General features: G+C 39.1%; 3 protein-coding genes and 2 non-coding genes across 6 annotated transcripts; 1 reads left to right on the forward strand and 4 right to left on the reverse strand.

Moving 5' to 3' along the window:
- Nucleotides 1-1,412: 1,412 nt before the first annotated feature.
- On the forward strand, nucleotides 1,413-1,577 carry LOC121529803. Its single transcript, XR_005993652.1, has one exon. It is a non-coding gene; the product is annotated as a U1 spliceosomal RNA (small nuclear RNA).
- A 1,905-nt stretch (nucleotides 1,578-3,482) lies between these two features.
- Nucleotides 3,483-3,647, reverse strand: LOC121529804. Its single transcript, XR_005993653.1, has one exon. It is a non-coding gene; the product is annotated as a U1 spliceosomal RNA (small nuclear RNA).
- A 2,361-nt stretch (nucleotides 3,648-6,008) lies between these two features.
- LOC108115017 (ubiquitin-conjugating enzyme E2-17 kDa) lies at nucleotides 6,009-9,363 on the reverse strand. 2 transcript variants are annotated; one of them, XM_017226259.2, is made up of 4 exons: nucleotides 9,299-9,363; nucleotides 9,121-9,227; nucleotides 7,005-7,290; nucleotides 6,009-6,945 (listed from the first exon to the last, which is right to left on the reverse strand). In XM_017226259.2, exons 2-4 carry the CDS (start codon nucleotides 9,162-9,164, stop codon nucleotides 6,820-6,822), a joined length of 456 nt encoding a protein of 151 aa, XP_017081748.1. In that variant the 5' UTR covers nucleotides 9,165-9,227; nucleotides 9,299-9,363; the 3' UTR covers nucleotides 6,009-6,819. The 2 variants fall into 2 exon arrangements, with proteins under 2 accessions (XP_017081748.1, XP_041673713.1); XM_041817779.1 differs by having other exon boundaries at nucleotides 9,121-9,315.
- Nucleotides 9,364-10,593: 1,230 nt separating this feature from the next.
- LOC108114933 (protein takeout) lies at nucleotides 10,594-13,194 on the reverse strand. The gene is made up of 3 exons (XM_017226117.1): nucleotides 13,068-13,194; nucleotides 11,424-11,512; nucleotides 10,594-11,363 (listed from the first exon to the last, which is right to left on the reverse strand). The coding sequence occupies exons 2-3, from the start codon at nucleotides 11,491-11,493 to the stop codon at nucleotides 10,693-10,695; spliced, it is 741 nt and encodes a 246-aa protein (XP_017081606.1). The 5' UTR covers nucleotides 11,494-11,512; nucleotides 13,068-13,194; the 3' UTR covers nucleotides 10,594-10,692.
- Nucleotides 13,195-15,008: 1,814 nt separating this feature from the next.
- Nucleotides 15,009-19,924, reverse strand: LOC108115034 (protein takeout). The gene is made up of 7 exons (XM_017226281.2): nucleotides 19,845-19,924; nucleotides 19,429-19,507; nucleotides 18,427-18,545; nucleotides 18,002-18,123; nucleotides 15,518-15,651; nucleotides 15,307-15,459; nucleotides 15,009-15,234 (listed from the first exon to the last, which is right to left on the reverse strand). Exons 2-7 carry the CDS (start codon nucleotides 19,493-19,495, stop codon nucleotides 15,080-15,082), a joined length of 750 nt encoding a protein of 249 aa, XP_017081770.1. The 5' UTR covers nucleotides 19,496-19,507; nucleotides 19,845-19,924; the 3' UTR covers nucleotides 15,009-15,079.
- Between the last annotated feature and the right edge of the window lie 982 nt (nucleotides 19,925-20,906).

Here is a 20,906-nt window from a genome sequence, read left to right on the forward strand (position 1 = left end):
GTCCTATGTTGCCACATAAAATGCAACAGGACTACATACGCTGCGTTGCCTTGCGGACTAAGGTTGGTATAAAGGTATAATTGATTGTATTATTGCATAAAGACAAGAAGGTTATATTGTCCACCAGTTTTAAAATAAATGAACTAGCAGCGGATTACTTAATAATATAACGTTTAATTTTAAAATGGTTTTTCGTATCTGGGCTCTTTTTGATGAATTAGAATATAATACCTATATGGTCTGAAGTGCCTTATACATCTACCTTCTACAGGTTCGTGGAAAGACAGAAAATAATAATAATAATTTCTCCATTTGTACCTGGTTGCGGTCAATCAGCATCTTTTTACATAAATGCTTTTTACAATTATGTTCATCTTTTTAACGAGCCAAGGTAAATGTTTTGGCTTGGGGTGGTAGAGGTAGTGTTCATTTATTGCGTATTGTATCAATACGATCGAATTTTTGTTAAGATTAAAAACCGGTTACTAGCTTAGAGACTAACATTATTTTTGGCCATTTTTCTCTCATTAAGCTGTCTTATTTTGTCTTTTTAAGCCATTGCCAAACGGAGCATAACATTTTGTTACTTACATGACTAATTTTTTTCAAAAACAAAATAAGATCACATTAAATGGAATATTGATATAAAGAAACGGCCAAAAAAGGGTTAACCAGCTATTCTTCTTTGCTTTATTTGAAATCTTTACAGACAAGTAACTATAATCCCTTAATTAGACCAACAAGGATGAAAAATTATTGTACTGAAACTACATCTGTATACTGTTTATGAATGTAATTTGTATTCTTCTAATGAAATTGAATCATTAAAAACAAAGAATAAATTGTCCTGAATGTACCAGGGCTGCAAGCAGGAATATTCAAATTTACATTTAAATAGATAAAACGGACCTAAGCAATTTGTTCGTTGTATTTTACAACAAAGTGAAAAATAGATAGAAATATAATTTCTTTAGTCGGGATGAATCGACTTATACAATATCCACCGGTTATGGCTTCCATGATCCTAAAGTACGTATAAAGCACTTATAGAACTGATGAGTGGGCAAAGTTCAGAAAGTTAGCCCCTCTGGGTGTTTAAGTATGTATTACATTTCGATTATATGGTCAAAAAAATCTTTATATGATACCTAAAGATGAGCTATAAAAGCAAAATATGATTAAATATGATTCGCATATTCGCTTAAAAGACTTTTAAATAAAGGAAGGCTTGCGGAATTTAAAACACATATTGCGTCTATGTATACAAAGTAACAGACGACCAAACTGTTTTGCATCCCTACTGCGCAAGTCAGTAGCATAAGGGTGCATTATGACTCACAACTATTACTTATAATTCCCAACTTGTTCTGGCGGTGCGCTCATGGATACCCCGATGCCGAGTCGAGTAAAGCATACTTACCTGGCGTAGAGGTTAACCGTGATCACGAAGGCGGTTCCTCCGGAGTGAGGCTTGGCCATTGCACCTCGGCTGAGTTGACCTCTGCGATTATTCCTAATGTGAATAACTCGTGCGTGTAATTTTTGGTAGCCGGGAATGGCGTTCGCGCCGTCCCGACGTATAAAATAAATATAAACACTTATATCTAAGATTTAAGATTTCTTGGGATGCACAATAAAATGCTGTAATCCCGCAAATACGAAATATTAAATTGTTTTTCTTTTTTTTAATTGAAACGCACAACAAAATGCTTGGAGTCGCAATAGCAATATACTTCCAAAATGGTACGTCCAACATGAGTTAATTATTTGGTTACATATACCCTTCCATATACCCTTCCAGAGGGTATTATAATTTTGGTCAGGAGTTTGTAACGCAATGAGTTAAGTTATTGTTAATATTTAAATATCCGTTATTTATGAATTCTCAAAAGTTTTTATGAATACTATTTTTAAGATAACTTCTTCTACTCTGAAGCGTCACAGAAAACTACAATTAATGGTTATTGAGTAATGGAAGGAAAATTGAAATGATATTTTTCAGAAATATTGAAAGAAATGTACTGAAAATTAAATTAAAGCGACAAGATCTTAAGTTTGTTGTATTGCTTGCCCGGTGTAAATTAAATAATTTAAAATTAGCATAGCAAAATTCCAGAATTAATATTTTTTTTTCAAATCGACATTTAAAATCACAAAGGAAGTTTGCCTATAAAATATACGATAATTTGTAATATTCCCTTTAAAATGTGCAAAGCCAGATTTATAATTTCATATTTATTAACTGGAGGTACACTTAAGACTCAATAGCCTGTATTTTTTGATAACTTGTAAAATAATGGTGGGATTTTAATTTTTCTCAGGTCGATAGAGAATATTCCAAGCTGAAAAAATAATGTTACTAATACAGAGGTGGCAATATAATGCTATGGGGATGTTTCTCGGCTTCAGGTGTTGGTCCACTTTATTGGATACAAGGAAGGACGTAATGTTACCATATGCAGAAGATGAAATGCCTTTGAATTGGGAATTTCTCCCAAACACACATCAAAGACTGCGAAAAATTGGTTCCAGGACAATAAAGTCGACGTTATGGATTGGCCAGCTCAGTCACCCGATTTAAACCCTATTGAGCATTTGTGAGGCATTCTTAAAAAACGTTTAATTGGTTTTCAGTCAAAAAATAGGGAGCGTTTGTGGGAGAAAGTCCAGGTGGAGTGGTACTCCATTGAGCCAGCAATATGCTCCAATCTAGTGGAGTCTATGCCTCGTAGGTGTGCCGCAGTTTGGAAAATCGTGGTAACGCAACAAAATGTTAAACCTGAAAACATTTCATGGTTAATTTTGCTAGACTAGTCAATTTGGATGACTATTAGTCAGTTCGTTTCTATTTTTATATTCAAGTCAAAAACGTAGGTGACGAATCATGGGTATATGGTTATGATATCGAAACCAAAGCCCAATCGTCCCAATGGAAGAGCCCAGACGAGCCAAGACCGAAAAAAGCAAAAAATCGCCGAGCTCGCAAAATAACTTGTAACTTTACGCCTCTCACAACCAAACAAAAGAGGATGTTCCATTGAAACTTGGTACAGATGTTAGGGAAGAGTGTACCAATATAACAAAACAAAAAAAACGATAATCGAAAATATGTTGCCCGCGAAATTTGAAAAGTCACCTTACTTTTTGAACACACCTCGTATATAAAAAATTAATTAATTATTAAAAATACGTATTTAAACCCAAAGTGAAAATTCGTTTATATTATTTTTTCCATCACTATATACAAGCATACTCCACGAATGCTCAAGGTTTATGGAAATGGCCAACTTTCAAAATATGTGTTCTTGCTCTTCTCAGCCATGCGTACCTATATTCTTCATCGTTAGTTAACAATATTATAGATTTTATAGTCCTTGAGATCTCTATCTAAATTGACTCGGCTATTGATCCTAATGTAGAATGTTATAGAGCTAAAAACGAACGACTTACGAGTAATTCCTCTGAATATATTTATTTTATACGTCGGGACGGCGCGAACGCCATTCCCGGCTACCAAAAATTACACGCACGAGTTATTCACATTAGGAATAATCGCAGAGGTCAACTCAGCCGAGGTGCAATGGCCAAGCCTCACTCCGGAGGAACCGCCTTCGTGATCACGGTTAACCTCTACGCCAGGTAAGTATGCTTTACTCGACTCGGCATCGGGGTATCCATGAGCACACCGCCAGAAGAAGTTGGGAATTATAAGTGATAGCTGTTGGTACTAGTGCACCCCTACGCTACCTACTTTCTAAATAGGGTTTCAAAACTGTTAGGTACAGTCTTTCTTGAATCGACCTTTATATATACAGGAGCAGACTTTGGTCTAAGGGCGTCAGGGCAAAGGGAAAACGGCGAGTTTCAAGCGAGCTTCGTGATGCTATAATTCGGTAGCAGAATGAACCAATTCAACAAGTGAAAATGTGAAAATGACCGGTCAGGGAATACAGTGGTGGCAACAAGCCGCCGCTTACTAGTACATAAATGCTTATACATTTATACAAAGTGAAATAAAAGTGTGTCAACTTTCTGTGGCGAAGAGTTGGGGTATCCTGCTGCAATGTCAGCTTAATCCTGTTGCAGTGTCACCATTAGTTCGGTTGGGCAACAATTCAAGTGGGTCGACTGACTTGGGCTATGTTTATGGATTGCAACATAGTTGCAACCATAAGTGTAAATATGTATGTGTGGTCACTAGTCAGCGTACCATTCCTAGGGTAGCTCTGGGTGGCCAGACCGACCGCTGGTCGGTAACTCGTGCGCCTATCTTCAATTTACGGCCACCTTTCGGTCTATGCTTCAAGTTTGCCTTCAAACTCCGCGACTTAACAGATAATATGAATGTAAGTATAAAAAATGTATAAATGTATATAAATGGTTTCCCGGAAACGGTTTCGCTAGTTCCGCAACAAATTTTCCCAACTGGTGGTTGTAGAATATAAACCTAAAGGTTAATGATTTACCAGGCATTTTACAAATTTTAACGAGGACGGAAGCTAACTTCGGAAACCCGAAGTTTTAATTTAATTGCAGATTTCACGAATGAAAATTTGACCAAAATAGCAACACGAATTAAAATACAGTTTTCAATATATTTTTCCTATGGGAGCTATACGATATAGACAGTGTTGAAACAGACGGACAGACGGACATGGGTATATCGACTCCCCTATTGATCCTGATCAAGAATATATATACTTTATGGGGTCGGAAACGTCTCCTTTGCTGCGTTAAAAACTTCTGACCAAAATTATAATACCCTCTGCAAGGGTATAAAAAGTAATCATACGATGGGTGCATTTTTTATCACTTCTACAAAAGCTAGTTGCCTTCAGATCAAATTCGCTTTGGACTTCACCACCCCTAATTATTTGCAAAAATAGGACAGACCGGGCTTCTTCGGTTTTTCTTAAGAGTACATAGCATGTTTCAGCCTTGTTTAATTTGATTAAAAGCTAACTAACCCTTAGGGTTAAATATATATATTTCCATTTGGCTCTATTAAAAAACTAAGATACACAAACTTTTTACCTTGTTAGGCTGATTTAATCTTGTGACAATTATTGTTTAAAAATCATTGCTTATGGAAGATTTCACCATATTTTCTTCCTAGTGAGCGGAAATCAATGCTGCCTTCAATATGAATTGTTTTGTATTTTAAGTAATGGAACAATCGCAATTCCTTTTCTTCTTAATCTTTTCAAAAGTCAAGTATCAAGTTTCTATAAAAAAAACTCAACAATGTTACCAAATAAATAAAAAGGCATTTTTGTTATTTTCATTTATTGATATTTGAAATCTTAAACTTTATTAATAATAATAATGTTAATTACAGTAAGGTAATTTGAAATTCCACATCGCGTGAATGGGTTGCCTTAATCCTCATTATTTGCTTTACTTTTACTGCGAATTAAGTTGGTATTACTTGCTTGCTGGTTTAGTTGGTTCATAGTTAATTAAACAATAGGCTGCTATATGGTAGGTTTTCATATATAAGATTAACATGATGCTCAGAGCATCATCATCGCATCGCATCGCCATCTCGCGATCCATCCAACACAAAGTGCCAAAAAAGTGGAGGGTTCATAGCAAAAGGAACAGCAATTCGCATTCAACAGAAAACAAGATTAAGACTCGATTGTAAACGCTTAAAAACTAACTAAATCAATTGCCGCAGCCAAGACACAGTGGAACCTAGAGAGTACAATAGCGTGGCAAATGGCAGTTATGAGGTGTTTCCATCCGACTACATACTAAAGAAGATACCGCACATTCTTCCATTGCGTGGGCCATCATAACAGACCAAATCAGGGCGTAAACTTGAATCTGGGCAGGACCAGATCTTATAGTTAGGGTAAAAGTATTGTGTGTGGGCCTGGCAACGAAATAATCGTGCGAAATACATAGCTCATTTCACTGGATGCTACAGAGGTATACACTCATATAAAATTGCCTGCTCCTCCCAAAGTCGAAGACCTCTTGTCCTTACGTACCATGTGGATTGGTTTATATTGCTAACAACTAACATTTAATTCTCAATTTCTAGTAATTTCACAATGTTTAGCCAATAAACTTATGAATCGATCTAGGTAGCATGTGTATGTGTATATGGGAGATATCATTGAGGACACTGGACATTTGACTACTACATAGGTTCTCAGGCAGATTCAGAATTGCCAATTAACTTTCGAGGTTTTGCTACGACACTACTACAAATATGAATTTCTGTTTAGGTTTTGGTTTGGTTTAGTTTTACAGGGCTTGCTTTGCGCACATCTAAAATGAAACTATTTAGGCCTTGCTATTGTTTGACATGGTTTTAATAATATTTTTTATTATTCTTAATAATTTTTTTGACGCTGCTATTTAAGTTATAACATATCAGAGTTGTTAGCTTACGAGAGCCTTTTTTGACTGCCGGTCTAAGTGGTTGCTACTTTTGTGTGATCTGCGTCTAATTACGGGATCGGGTTAGGAAGAAGGTGGAACTAACGGCCAAACAAATATAACTAAAAACTGCCCAGTGTGTATGGGTGGCGGGTGGTGTGCGCAGGTGTGTGAGCGGGTGAGCGGTTGAGGGTGAATATATGCTGCTGTGCCGTGCCGTTGGCGCTGTTACAATTTCATAGCATTACAATTATCATAAATATTTCTGTCATTATTTAATTTAAACTTCTTTATGGTATTGCATATTTTTGTTGCTGTAGTTTGCTGATGTTTTAAGCTGCGGCCGCCCTCAAATCTGCTGCTGCTCCTGTTGTGGCTCCTGCTTCTAATGCTGCTGCTGCTGCTGCTGTTCCTAGAGTGGGCGCATGGCTAATCGATGAAACTCTGCTCGACGCAGGCTTTCACACGCTTCTCGTACTCCCGTCGGTTTTCTTTATATAGCTGGGCGGCGGTAGAGTTAGCCGGTGAGTTGGGATTGGGATCGCTCAGCAGTGACTAGGCAACACAAACTAAAGTTAGAAAAATCTTGAGTGGCAGCCGTGGATACGACTCACCTGTATGGATGTTAGTATGGCTGACACATCGTATGTGGGACTCCAGCGGTTCTGCAATATATCCAAGCATATTCCACCATCCGCGTACACATTGGGATGAAATACTTTCGATACGAATCGAACTGTTGGCGGTTTGTTTGGGTACTCTTCCGTAAATTCTATGGTTAACTTAAAGGTTCCGTCCTCGAATGGTGTATCGTGTGGACCAAAAATCACAGCATTCCATATCATAATATTATTATCTGTAGGCGCACCCGAGACACCCGTTGGTGGATCCTCCTGAAGTCTGCAAACAGGTAAACGAAAGGCAGATTAATATTTTTGCAACTGTTGCTTCGATTGCAAGTTAAGTAATTTATTTGTTTAAGTATTTATTTATATTAAATTAATGTAACAACCCACTTGAAGTTGTTGGTAGTCAGATATTCTTTGTTTGACGTACCATAGCATACATATATTCGGTCTAGCAGAGAGACCTATAATTAATGATTCTTGTTCGCTTTTTTTTTAATTTTATGTTAAATGATTCATATGTTGTTACTGTGTTACTTAACCATGCATATCTATGTTTTATTTTGATCATAAGATGCCATTATTTATGTAACATTTTTTATCAAGCGAAGTATTACAAAATATCTCTTTTAAACCATTAAAACATTAATTATGCTCGATAAGCTAAAACTGCTTTTATATGGCTGGAGCATTATTAACAAAGGGCGCAGTAGCAGTGGAAATGTTTGTTTACATTGGTTTCTGCACAGAAATAGGACCTCAAAAACAACTGTTAGGTAAAGGAAAACGCAATCTGGATGTTAACTGGACGGGATTGGCTGCGAATTTGGGTCAACAAAGAGCAACAAGCGGGCGGCGCAACCCGTTTAACCGCGCCCTTCAATCGGCTTAAATCGATACACGGGCCAAGTGAAATCATCGATTAAACAAGCAACAAAGCGCGGGTGCAGAGAGAAACACAATTTTATTCTTGGTCAAGAGTAGTAATGACATCCAAGTGATATTTAAGAATTTCTTAAATAAGAACTGGGATTGTTCTATAATTTTTAAACAACGAATATCATGGGATTTATAGACAGCGTTCAAAACAATTTCTTCAGTAAGCTATATCCCAAAATCCAAAAATCTTCTTCCTTAGGGAATTAATTAAATTCAAAGACATTCGCTTTTTGAAATATCTTTATTTCAAAACCATAGGTTTTGTAACGATTTGGAATAATTGAAATGTTTCATGTGAAAGCCCTACCCCAGTCGCATTGGGAAGTATCCTGTGAGAGAACCGTCAAAGCTTTAAAATTATAATGAAATATTTTGTCATTGTATTTTTGTACACTACAAGTTTTTAATTATTTTTCGCTCTGTGGAATTGAGATAAGCGAGTGCTTGGTGTTACCTTTTGGGGTGGAACTTTGCCTAGGGGTTGGAAATCCCGCCCACGCAAACAGCCTTGACATTTGGTTTCGTTTTTCAGAAATGCAATTTGCAGTTCCGCGCCAACATATCGGAGATGATGAAAGTTTCGAAGACGAATGAAATTCCAATTGGAGTGCTCTGTCTCTTTTGCGTGAGTCAACAAGGTTAAGTGCGAGCGGGCAGGATGCAGCTGCTGAGTCAGGCGAACCCAAAAACAACAATTGTTGTTAATGTTTTTTTGCGACGCAATTTCGGCAAAAGACGGAAGAATTTTGTTTGGTTTTCCCAATTTTCCCCTTTGTTTCTTCGCTTTTCCCCCGCACCACACACACACACACACTCACTCATCAAAGTCAAGTGTCAAAGACAAGCGAATTGTTGTTGTTTTTCGCAAGAGCAAAAAGCAGCGAAAATAATCAACCACTCACACACACACACATGAAGACACATGCACACGTACATATTTTGGCTGCGCAAACTTTTCCACTACATACAGACACACACATATGTGCGCCCGTGTGTTTGCTTATATGTATTGGGCAGCCCCAGGTTTCTTTTCTCCAACATTTTTTTCAACCCACGAAACTGCAAAATCCGACGACTGTGAAACTCGCGACTTGCTTATAATTTTCCTGCTTTCCGTTCGAGTCCTTTTCTTTCCATTAGTTTTCTTTTCAGTTCCCACATTTACCTTTTAAAATCTCTCATAAGACGTCTGCGTGCGGGTGTTGACATGGTTCACAACGATTCTACCACTTGTGTCGGATTAGATGGGAATTTGAACGCCTGGGCGATGCGCTGCGCTTTACAAACGGAAACGGTGAAATTTTGTAATTTTATTTTTAATTGAGGGCTCTGCTGTCACTCACTTCTCATATATATAATTATATCGTGAATCGATATCAAGAGATGACATTTGTTCGCGGCCTATCGTAAATCGGTAGCGGGAGATGCCATTTTGGTCTATCGGAAATGGTAAAAGGTGCACAGCAATTCGATATTACTTCCATTCTATCGTATGACAACGCCTGCTCGATATTATCGCTTTAGGCTGCCAAGAGGCGACCGCCAAGAATGAAGCGGTTCATTTTGTGTTACCGGACCATCGCAATCAACATTATCCTCAGACAAAATGCTAAATGTTTTCATAGGTGGAATGAATTAACATTATAAATTGAGAAATTTTAAAAATCACATTGCTACGGAAAGAAATTCTTAAATTCTGGCAACACGGGCGTATCATTTAAGGCGCAAATTTCAAAATGTCCGATGCAATGCAAGCCTTAATAACCATCTTAAATCGAATGCTTCTGGATTTGAATTTTCATACTTTCGATTTGGTTTTATATTGAGTTATCTTGTTTAATACACTATTCCACTTGTTACTCGTTGAATAACAGTGTAAAATGCATTTGTTTATTAGTAGTTTGATAGAGTCCGTGAGCCCGTCCGTCTGTCCCTCTGTCAGTCTATCAACGTATGAACACTGAAATCTTAGAAACTATAAGAGAGACAAAGATGCCAAACTTGCTTCAACATCCTGCCACGCCCACTCTTACACCGACGCCTAACATCACAATTAGCAAAACACTTGGCTGGTAGCACTGTATGTGGGACTAAAAAAAAAAACTATATACTTACAGCGTAAATTTCTGCTAACAAAATGTTATTTTAAAATTTGATAGCACAGTTCGAGTATCTTATAGTTGCGGCACTCGATCATAGTTTCTCCTTATTCTTATTACATTTTACTTCGTAATTATACCCCTTACTCGTAGAGTAAAAGGAAATACTAGACTCGTTGAAAAGTATTTAACAGGTAGAAGGAAGCGTTTCCGACCCTATAAAGTCGGAAAATTCTTGATCAGGATGAATACCGAAGACGAATGAGCCATGTCCGTCTGTCCGTCAGTCCGTATGAAGCATGAAGATTCTAAAATAAAATCGCAGAAATCTCAGGAACAGATGCCACTTAACGTAGTTAAAGAGGCCAAGATATTATTTTTATTTTAATGTAATCTTCAAGCTCTTTTGCCCGCCTTTCGTTTGATCTATCACTATCAATATTTCTTAGATTCGGATTCCTAAATTTTTTAAAAAATTAGTAACTGCAGGGGACACCCACTGTCGTAATAGTCGGATTCTTCTCATACACAGGTTCTGATTTAAGTTCAAATTTGTTAGGTTTATTGAATATTTTAGGACTAATTAAAACAATTCGAGTGTATCACAATCTTAATTCTAACCTAATTACGATTCCTCATTAGACAGGGAAAAGCTCGCTGTAGGTAAAGTTCTCAAGGATTTTGGTCGTGATGACCAGGAATTTGGCCTCCAGAGCGCGGGCAATCGGAGCGATCAAATCGTTGGTGAAGACCTCGAAGTTTTGGTTGATCGTGTCGTTGATGACATCACCCAGAACTTTATCACCGTTGAAAAGATTCTCCAGCTTCAGATTGCCCTTGCCAGTGCGAATCTTCAAGGCGAATTCCTTGACATGTAGGTATTCCAGATCGTTAACACTCTTGATGTCATACTGCACTCGCACATAAGCCACGAAGTTGGTGAAGTTTCCTGTGAACGGTCCATTGCCCTTGATGGGCAGTGCCAGGATGTTGCCGTTGATCTCGTAGAGCCCATCGCCATGGAGATGAGGGAGTATCAACTCGAAATCGAAGCGACGATTTTGGGTGGATGCCCGCAGCTTGGTGATTTCAAAGTTCGAGGCTCCCAGGATGTTCAGCTTCTTGGCCTTAACCGTAAGCCCAGCGGAGCCATCCAAAATGCTAAGATCACCAATATAGAGAGGCTCTAGCGGTGGCACATTCAATTCCTTAATGCCTTTGGCCAAATAGGGACGCAAATTGTGGACACTGCTCTTCAGACACTTCGACAGCTCAGGATCGTTGCGATGACACACCTGGATATAGTCAGCTAAGGGTGAAATCTGGTAAGTAAACAGGAACTATATTGAGGAAGTATGTTTTAACTTACGCATATTGCCAGCTGAGCTGAAACCGATGATACAAGTCATCAGGAAGGCTGCGATAACTAAGGACTGCATTTTGGTATTCTGTTGTTTTCTGTGGAAAATTATGGCGGATATTAAATACCGATTTATATATAATATTTGTACTGACGTCAAAGTTCGCTAACACAGGGGTTTATTAACCCCAGCACTGCTAGAAACAACCAAACCCACCCTTAAGTGATCCACCTCCCATTCTATCATCATCTGAAGTGGATGATTATATGCATCATGTCGCTACGACTTTGTCTAATAACTGGGAGGAGCTCTCAGACTTTTTAATGACTGGCATTTGCTACCTGGTTGCTGGCAAGTTTGTAATTGATTTCAATCGGTAGTTAATGGTTTTTATGAGTGATAAAGTAAGGGTTACAAATAATGCAAAAGACGCTTTTAGCCCTTGAAATATAGGTTACTGTATCAGAAACTTGTTGGGGAGAAAATTACTATAAACTTTTCTTAATTGCTTTGCAGTTATCAAAGTTGAATTCTAATTTTAAGATAAATAATATTGATTTGCTGTTAATGGTGATAAAGTCAATGTTATAAATAATTCAAAATATGTTTTTAAGTTTTTGAAAAATCAATCAAAAACTTGTTCTGTAATTATTAAGTTGATTTATCATTTTAAAATAACGAATATTGATTGGTTCCTAATCATTTTTAATTGTGATAATGTAAAGGCGGCTTCTTAGTTTTTGAAATATAGGTTACTGTAACGATTGAAAAACTTGTAGGGCTGAGAACTGCGAATACTTGTCTTGATTTTCTTGTAGCTATCAAAGTTGATTTAATTTTAAGATAAATATTTTGATTGGGTTTTAATAGTGTCAACGTTATAAATAATGCAAAAGACGTTTTTAATTCTTTGCAATATAGGTTATTCTAATGATTGGAAAACCTGTAGGGCAGTTAAGTATGATAACTGGTCTAAATGGGTTTGTAGTTATCATATTCAAAGATAAATCAATTCAAATTTTTAAGGATTACAGTTTAGATTGGTGCTAATGGTTTTTAATTGTGGTAAAGTCAAGGCCATGAATAATGCAAAATGTAATAATTGAAAACGCTTTTAAGGTATTAAATCGAGTGAAATTGTATGGCAAATAAACACGACAAACTAATCTCAACTGTTTAGCAGTTATCAAAGGTAAAGGTAAATTATTAATATTTTTGAGAGGACATAATAGAACTTCCTAAAAAACATAATCCTTCTATTCTTAGTGTAACTGTAACTAGATAAATTTCATAAATTACATTTACTAAATGGATAAAAAAAGGAATATTTCGATAGCAAAGTACTTGGAAGCCTTTTGGTTTTAGCAGGCCAGAATTATTCCAATTTTAAGACCGAAGTTTTGTCCTTGGAATTCTATAAATTTAGCAATCCAATATAAATATGAACTTGAAAAAAAAAACGATTGATCGATCATTCTGCCTAGATTTATTTTATATTATTTTTTATTTGGTCGAACTTTCACTATACTTTGAAAACATTTCCCTGCTTCCTTAAGGATTATCTGAACAGGTACTTAACACCTGATTGTTTAGATCACATTAGCGATGTCCTAAGGATTCCCCAGAGGGAAGTACCCAGCGTTGCAACTTACACAATTGGGCAGAGATTTAAATTGAATTTGCTATTATTTGTTTTGGCACTGGCTTGTTATATGTTTAGAAACTGCCGAAGGCTGCTCAACGTTCTCGAGCTGTTTGAGCCGGGTTGTTTTAGTAACCGTCAACGGATCGTACTGAATGCTAAATTGTTGAGGCCGGCGCGTTTTATAGCAAAAATTACGCTTCGATTTACATGAGAGCTCGGGCAAGCTGTGGACTCGAAAACACACGACGTAGAACTCGCACGCCCCTGCCACGCCCCTATCGCCCTCAGAAATCGCCAGCTTAGCTTGCTAAACTAAAAAGAGATGGCATCTATTTGCGGAGAGAGAGAGGAAAAGAGAGGGCGAGCGAGACGCTAAGCAGCTACTGTTTAATAATTATAATCCCCACTAATGTATCTCGGTGACAAACCCCAGCCCACGGAGTCAGGCGAGCGGGAAAATTGGCAGTTGGTCGGGAAAATGCAGACTGCAGGTCAAGCCGGAAGCTGACACCATATCACTGACAATGACGTTGCCCCCCAAAACGATTGTCCATAACCTGCACTTGGGAAAATGATGTTAAAATGCCATTCTAACGAAATACTGATAGGAGTTTGAAAAACTTATTCCATTAACCGTTTGTTTCTTAAGTTCTAACCTCTTTTTGTAGTTTCAGCGACATAAATAAATAAATAAATAAAGATACCCAATTAGGCACAGTTTAGTTCCAGTAGTTAACATACACCAACATTTAACATTTTAACATTTAGTTTTAACGGCTTAATTAGCCGCAATCAATGTTAATTTTTAAAACATCGTGTAACATACCATCATCGTAAATTAAAACTATCATTTAACTATTATAATTCCAATCTGGTACTAAGACACCTCATTTTCTATACACAATCATAAAAGCTAACAATTGACGAAGTGAATATGAATAAAAAACAGTACGTTTTTGAGACCTAGAATATTATATTATCAAAACTAAAAAGGTTATATTCTTCCGAGTGTGGAGATCGCAGTTAGTGAGGGGTCACAACGCTGGGTAGTTAAGCTCCGCACCAAAGTCAAGGGGCACGGGGCCAGGAGATCGTTCTAGACGCTGTCGTGCCCGTCGTAATTACGCCAGCGAACATCTTTGATTGGGAGTCGTGTGTTGACAATCTGTTAACTCTGAAAATTGTGCCGCGTGGATTGCATAATAGCGATCCCCTGGCGAAAAGCTTTCCCCGACTTGAGGTCTGTGAGGATAGCTGTAGCTATTTGCCTATGACATGGTTCGATGCGGAGGCTGATTGTGGTGGAAAATTGTTCAAGTGCACGCAATTCGGGAGGCAGCCAAAGATCATTTTCCTGGCCTCATCCCAGAGTTTGATGCATTAGGTAAGATAAGATCCGAGATGCTTGTTGCTCATTCATAGTTCATTATTCAATCGGATGTGGTAAGCTTCCCATTGGTCAAGGGGACTTAAATTGTCAGATTTTTGGATTTTAGTGAGCAATGGTAGTCGTTAAATGGAATTTTGACGGATATCCCAGTTTAGCTCGTTTATTCGAGAAACTTTTGAGGAATATAGAAGATTTCCCGAGTCAAACAAACTGTTGGTTTGCCATTCAGTGTACCTCTAAGTTAATTCAGGCTTTTGAAACTCTAATTTAATAAAATATTACGAAAGCGGATCAAACCTCATACTATAGAGTTTTGTAATCTCGAAATAAACCGGCCTATCCATCTCCTGTTATTTGCGAACCCTTCCCCATATTTCTCATTCATTCAGCAAAGACCTTGAATTAGCGTGACAAACATGAACAAGCTGGGGCTGCTAACGTGCCTCTAATTATAACTCCGATTCCAGTTGCCTAATGCCACTCTGATGGGCTGAATGGCGATGATGATATAGTAACCCTGGGTTACGCAGCACCCTTTTGGGTAAGAGCCGTTCTAGGTTGTCTTTACTTGGTTTATTTAGCTTGAACTGTGTGCAATAAATTAGGACTTAGGCTAGGGGAACTACATTCTAATTCAGGTTGATCCACTCGTCCAGCGGGATCTTGGCGAAGATACGATCCATGAAGTTGCGAATGACCAGGGTGAGTTTGGTTCTGAGCGCAGGCTTCATCTCCTTGAGCAGCTCCTGGGAGTTCGAGTTGATGAACAGGTTGAGGGCAGCCTCTGTTAGGAGTTAAGTATAAAAAAGTGAAGTTCAACTACCAACCCATTTTGTTACTTTAAGAAACTACTTACGTATGACCGAATTGCCATTGGCAATATTATCCACTCCCATTTGGATCTCCTTCACATTGAAGTCCATCTTGACGGAGTCCGTCGTCAGGTAGGTGCGTCCATCGGGTCCCTCGTTCGGCAGCGCCTTGAAGTAGATCTTGGCCTTCACACCCTCTGCGTGATCAAGAATCATTAGTGGTGCGTCATCCCAGCCCAGAAGCCCGGTACCCACCATACTCCCCCCAGTAGTCGCCAGCTCCGGAGGCCTTCACCAAGATCAGAACACCTGTGGATCGGTACTGAGCCTTGACGCGAATGCGGGGTATCTCGCACGTCAGCTGGAACTGCAGCGTGTCCAAGTCGGAGCTGCAAGGCAGATACGTTGAGATATGGATATTAATGGGCGCCTCTAATGGCAATGACAGTGACAATCTGCGAAGTAATGAGCTTAGCGAAAAACTGCAATTTCATTCGTTTCATGCGAAGATGAGCCGACGATTTTGTCGTATCTTTCCAGCCTTGGGCTCTCTTAAGTCTGAATTTGGATATCAAAGAGAACGGTTACGACTAGTAGGCCTTCATGGGACTTTTGGATAACCGAACTCAATACAAGAACTAATGAATAGAACCCCAGATTCTGAATACCCTTGCAGTTGCGTTGTCAAGTTTGGTTTTCAAGTTTCGCAATTGCAATAAGCTTAAAGTATATGTTCCTGAAACCCTGATTGCACTCGTTTTATATTGGTTTTGGTATGCCTGGCCAAGTGCAGGAAGTCTTTTGAGTACCCTTTGCCAGGGTAGAGTGCCACAGAAACCGAAACCGATGTTGGAACCGGCCCCAAAGACTGCTCTCCACTTAGAGAATTTAGCGTTGGCACACTTATCTGGCTCGTTTCTTGGTCAACGATCTGTTGGCCAGTCGGCAGTACCTGTGTGGTGTTTATGTCTCCGCCAATTGGGATCTTTTATTTCTAGCCAATTGAGCGCCAAGTGCCTATGGCCAAATTGATGGTCGGTGGCTCGCCGTGTTGGCACTGCTATTGTTGCTCGGGCTGTCGTTCCAAATACCGGAAAGCTAAGCTAAAAGTGTTCTTGGCTTTGGGTGTTGCATAATCCGAGACCTGTACAAAATCGGAGGCCGTCTAGGAGAGTGGGTCAGCTGCTAGCTGTAGTGGCTTCTTTTAATTGAGGAAAGGTGGAACGGATAATGGTTACTTGAATTACTTTTGAGATACAGTTTGAGCAATAAAAAGCAACATTGAATTACGAAAATAATAGAGCGGTGGCTTTTATTAATACCGGTAATTTTTTTGGGTTAAATAGAAAAAAATTAGCTCTTCTATGTCACATTTATATGTGGTTGATATTTAAAAAAAACTTGTAAATACGAAACAATTTTAAGAGAGGTATTAAAGGAAATTGGCTCTCATTTTAGGAATCCAAAATTTGGTTTTACCTGATTAGGTTCGGCTAATATTTTATAAATAGTTTCTCAACTTAGGTTGAGGTTTTCATATAGAGAAGTAAATTGATTTGCATTTTTCCAAAGATTTGAGGGAAGATGATTTGTCATCTTTTAATTTCCCAGGGCCTATTGTGGACTGATTTCCCCGCTTCGCAAAACTCCCCATTAAACTGAATTAAACGCCAATTAACATTGAAATTAGCTTCCAGTGAAAAATGTACATCTATTGATAGATCTGACACTTTCCAGGTACACCATGGCTTTGGGTTCCCTGTCCCCCAGTCCACCGCGGAATATGGGGAACTGGAACCAACCAGAATGGGCAAACACCTTGTCGCGGATAATTACGCATCGAAAATGTATAGAAATGAAATACCCGCGCGAATGCAAATCGATCTGGGCAAACATAAAACGTTCAAGTAAGAGTTTAAGAACCATTGAAATGCAAATCGGTTATTGCTCAATCGATTTCCCATCGTGTGCCAAACGTTTCGCCCATAAATCAAGACTACGAGTATGAGCTATGAGGCGTTCTCGGACCTCGGCGAACCCCGCCAAACGATTGGAAACTGCGCTCATTCAAGTGAGCTCCCACAATGTTGACCAAATGCAAAGTGGGGATCGCGTGTTGGGAGACACTGATTGAGTGGCTATCTGACTGATTGACTCGCTAGCCAATGGCTTAGAATATCGATGGAAGCTTGGACGTTTATATGAGGCGTACTTGGGTAATAAAGACCAAGATGTGCATCTATGACTATTTCAAAATCAATTAAGCTAGGGATGAGAGAATATAAAATGTATAATCTAAAAATTCGATCATCCTCGTATAAATTTAAAATATGTAAAGTTCCGCCATAATTGCTGTTTTTCGCAGGTATTTTGCTTTGAAGTCTCTGGGATAAAGGAATGCAAAGAAATAGAAATTATTAAAAATTGTGGAAAGGGGACCTCGCCATTAAAACTGATTAAAGCAGGGCCTACAATGATACCAATAATGTACAAACATTTTACTGAAAAAATGCATCTTTTCAAGTCATAGTTAAAGTAAAATGTTAATTAGTATATCTTGATGGATGGATATTGAAATTACTTAAAACTTATTTTAATAAATAGCATATTCAAAATGTTGAGCTAAAATTTAGTCTGTGCCTCAAAATATAGTGGGACTTCAAGTGGAGAACCTGGTTCCTGAAGCATTATGCCAATATTTATACTAATTTAAGTTTCTAAAAGATGTTCGGAACTTACCGGATATTTGTGACCGTAATGTTGCTAACTCCATAGGCTTGAATATTCCGGAAAAGAGCGCGGTAGCCATCCGGACCACTGCCCAGGACAATGCCGATCTCATCAATCATCACGGGTTCGATCTGTAAGAAGAGTACTTTATTTAATATGGATTTAGATAGTGGAAAACTGGTATATTTTATGGCACGGAATGCAGAAAAGATGTTTTAGCTAGTTTCGACAAGTTCAAAGTCACTCTTTGACTTCCTACACTGAGCAAAACAATCTATATCTTAAAATTAAAATCTCAATACGAAACATTGGTGAAATCAAACGGGAGTGTAAGCACAATAAATCTATTTCTGAAGTGGGGATTTAAGTAATGAAAGTTCAGCTGTAATGCTCATTTACTATTAACCTTTCTTCGTTTTTTAGTATCTTCTTACCTCATAGATGTCCAGCTCCGGCACTCCCTTCTGGAGGTAGTGGACCAGCTTGTTGCCACTCTCGCGAAGACACTCGTTGATCTGGGCCTCATCCCGGGGACACTGTTGAAGGTAGTAGGCTGGAGAGGAGAATTGGCGGGCTGAGACAATGGATAATAATGCATGCATGGTCTGTAAATGTCATGTTTTGCCTATTCATGGATGGCATTGTCTCTCCGAATTATCTGAATTAATCAACGCGGCTCACAATGAAAATGAAGATTCGCTTTCCTCACATGAGTTGCGATTCCCAGGTGAACGCGTCAGTCGACGGGGTTCAAGTTCACAATTACCTCGCCGATCCCACAGCGATCGCTGTGAACATGTTCGGCCTGAACTATGACTCGCTGGGATGGGACAGAGCTGGTGACAGGTTTATTGCCGGGTTAATTAACGTAGTTACGGCGGGGAGGATATGTGTGAAAAACTATAAGTAGCCAGGGTTCCGGGGAGGGTTACACAATGGATCGTTATGATTGCATTCTAACTCTAAACCATCATTTTTTTATGGTAAACACTGTTGAGTAAGTTCTTAGTGCTTGAGAGCGATATCTTGAGTGCCTCTTAATTTAATTGTTACGATTGAAATCCGAAGCGGATTTAAAGTCGGATCTTTTGAACACATTTATAATACAAGTCTTAAGTGGCTCGTAAGCAAAGTAATAAACTAAGCCCAGATCAGCAGAGAATGACAGAGCTTGAACTATTAACCTAGGTTATTGTGGCCATCGACTGCTATTCTGGAAACCACTTGACCAGAATTGGCATAAGCCCACTTCCGATGTTGCCAAGGCACGTCTTTGGGGTGGGCAATTAATCAGTGCCAAATCCATAGGCCAATTAGGCCAAGTTGGTCAGTGGACGTGTCTAAGGACCGGCTGGAAAGTCGGTGCCGCGATTGATGTAACTTAGAAAGCGCGTCCTAATATGTACTACTGGATGAGTATTTTGGGCAGTACTTACGCTGCTCCTGGGCAAAGGTGGTGCCCAGCACGGTGATGAGCAAAATGAATCCAATCTGGCGGCACATTTTTAGGTTCGTCTGCATGAAAGTACAAGTATTGGGAATTATAGACGGTCGCTGTGTTTCACTTTTTGTTAGTTTCGTAATTGATTAGCACGTTTCGGCCACTCTATTCGGGTTATGGATATAGGTATGTTAATTTTTGCTAGATGACGTTGCTGGGGCTGCTCTTTACGAGCGAAAGTGAAAAGGCCAGGAAAGAATTTAAAATGCCGAAATACGAAATCCGAAATCCGAATGGGTTTCACTTTGGAGCGGAAATTCTTTCGTTTGGGGCTGGAAGTGGGTCAAAGAGCCAGTCCCAACCAGTTCACTGTTTGTTCTTGAATAAAGAATCGGATTGTCTTCTGTGTACCGTCTTCTGCTTTCTTCGGCTGCGCTTACTCTACGTCCAACTTTCTCGCGACTCGACTGAGGAATGAGCTCGAACTGCGTTGGTCCAAGCCATTTTAACCAACAAGAAGTCGGCTCGAAAGCGCCGTCGAAAATGCAGCGAAAGAGCTGGCGAAGGAAAAGCCGAACAAAAGACCTTTTTGCCACACCCCAGAAATCGGGCGCAGTAGACAGGTCGTCGGCGTTATCATCGCTGTACGGTAAGAAAAAATGCCACTTTTGAATTTTAAATTACAAATATTTTATAGAACCTTTAACAAAAGTTTCCAGATATATTGTTAGTACTCAGGGAAAGAGTTGAAGGTGCGGTATTGTGTTCCAGACTTAATGACTGGCAGATTTCTTAGGTATTCGGCAGCATTTATTAGTTTTGTTAATACAAATTTTATATGAATTATTGAACTCCCAGTCATACTATTTTTTATCTGTGTACAGTTGCAATTTCGCCGGGCCTGAAGGTTAAGTTTAAAGGGTCTCTGACTCGGAGCCCAACCTCCCACAGCCTCGATTGTAGCTTGGTAATGAGGCTTTCATGAATCATCCGAACGGCTTGGCATCATTAGCGATCCCTCAAGCCGGGATTAGCCGCAGAACCGTGCTCTCGCTTGATTTCCACCATTTGTTCTTGTTCTTCCTTTCAGCCCTTTTGTGGGCGGGCAGCAGTCCCACTTGTGGCCAAAAGGTCAAGCCGTGCGATTAGAACCAAGAGCTTTCCAAGTGCCGGGTGCGGTAATGGGCCCTCATTATCCATACAGCCGTACAGCACAGTACGTACAGAGAACGTGAACCAGCCAGAGAGTGTGTTAACCCTAATAAATCAGAAATGTTTACTTGCTCGGCCTCAGCCAGTGGAAGTCTTGATGATATGGAGACAAGCCCTCGCATGAAATGCAATTGTCTTTCAAAACTTTTCAGAGAACTTTATGGACTGTCGGGAATAATTTCGATTATTGACCATTGTCCGTTTTGCATTTAAATTGTAAATTTGAGGTGGAAGTGCCTCGTGATTCGTGATTGACTTGAA

This window comes from Drosophila eugracilis, unplaced genomic scaffold (genome assembly GCF_018153835.1).
Source record: "Drosophila eugracilis isolate 14026-0451.02 unplaced genomic scaffold, ASM1815383v1 contig_1897, whole genome shotgun sequence".
Lineage (NCBI taxonomy): Eukaryota > Metazoa > Arthropoda > Insecta > Diptera > Drosophilidae > Drosophila > Drosophila eugracilis.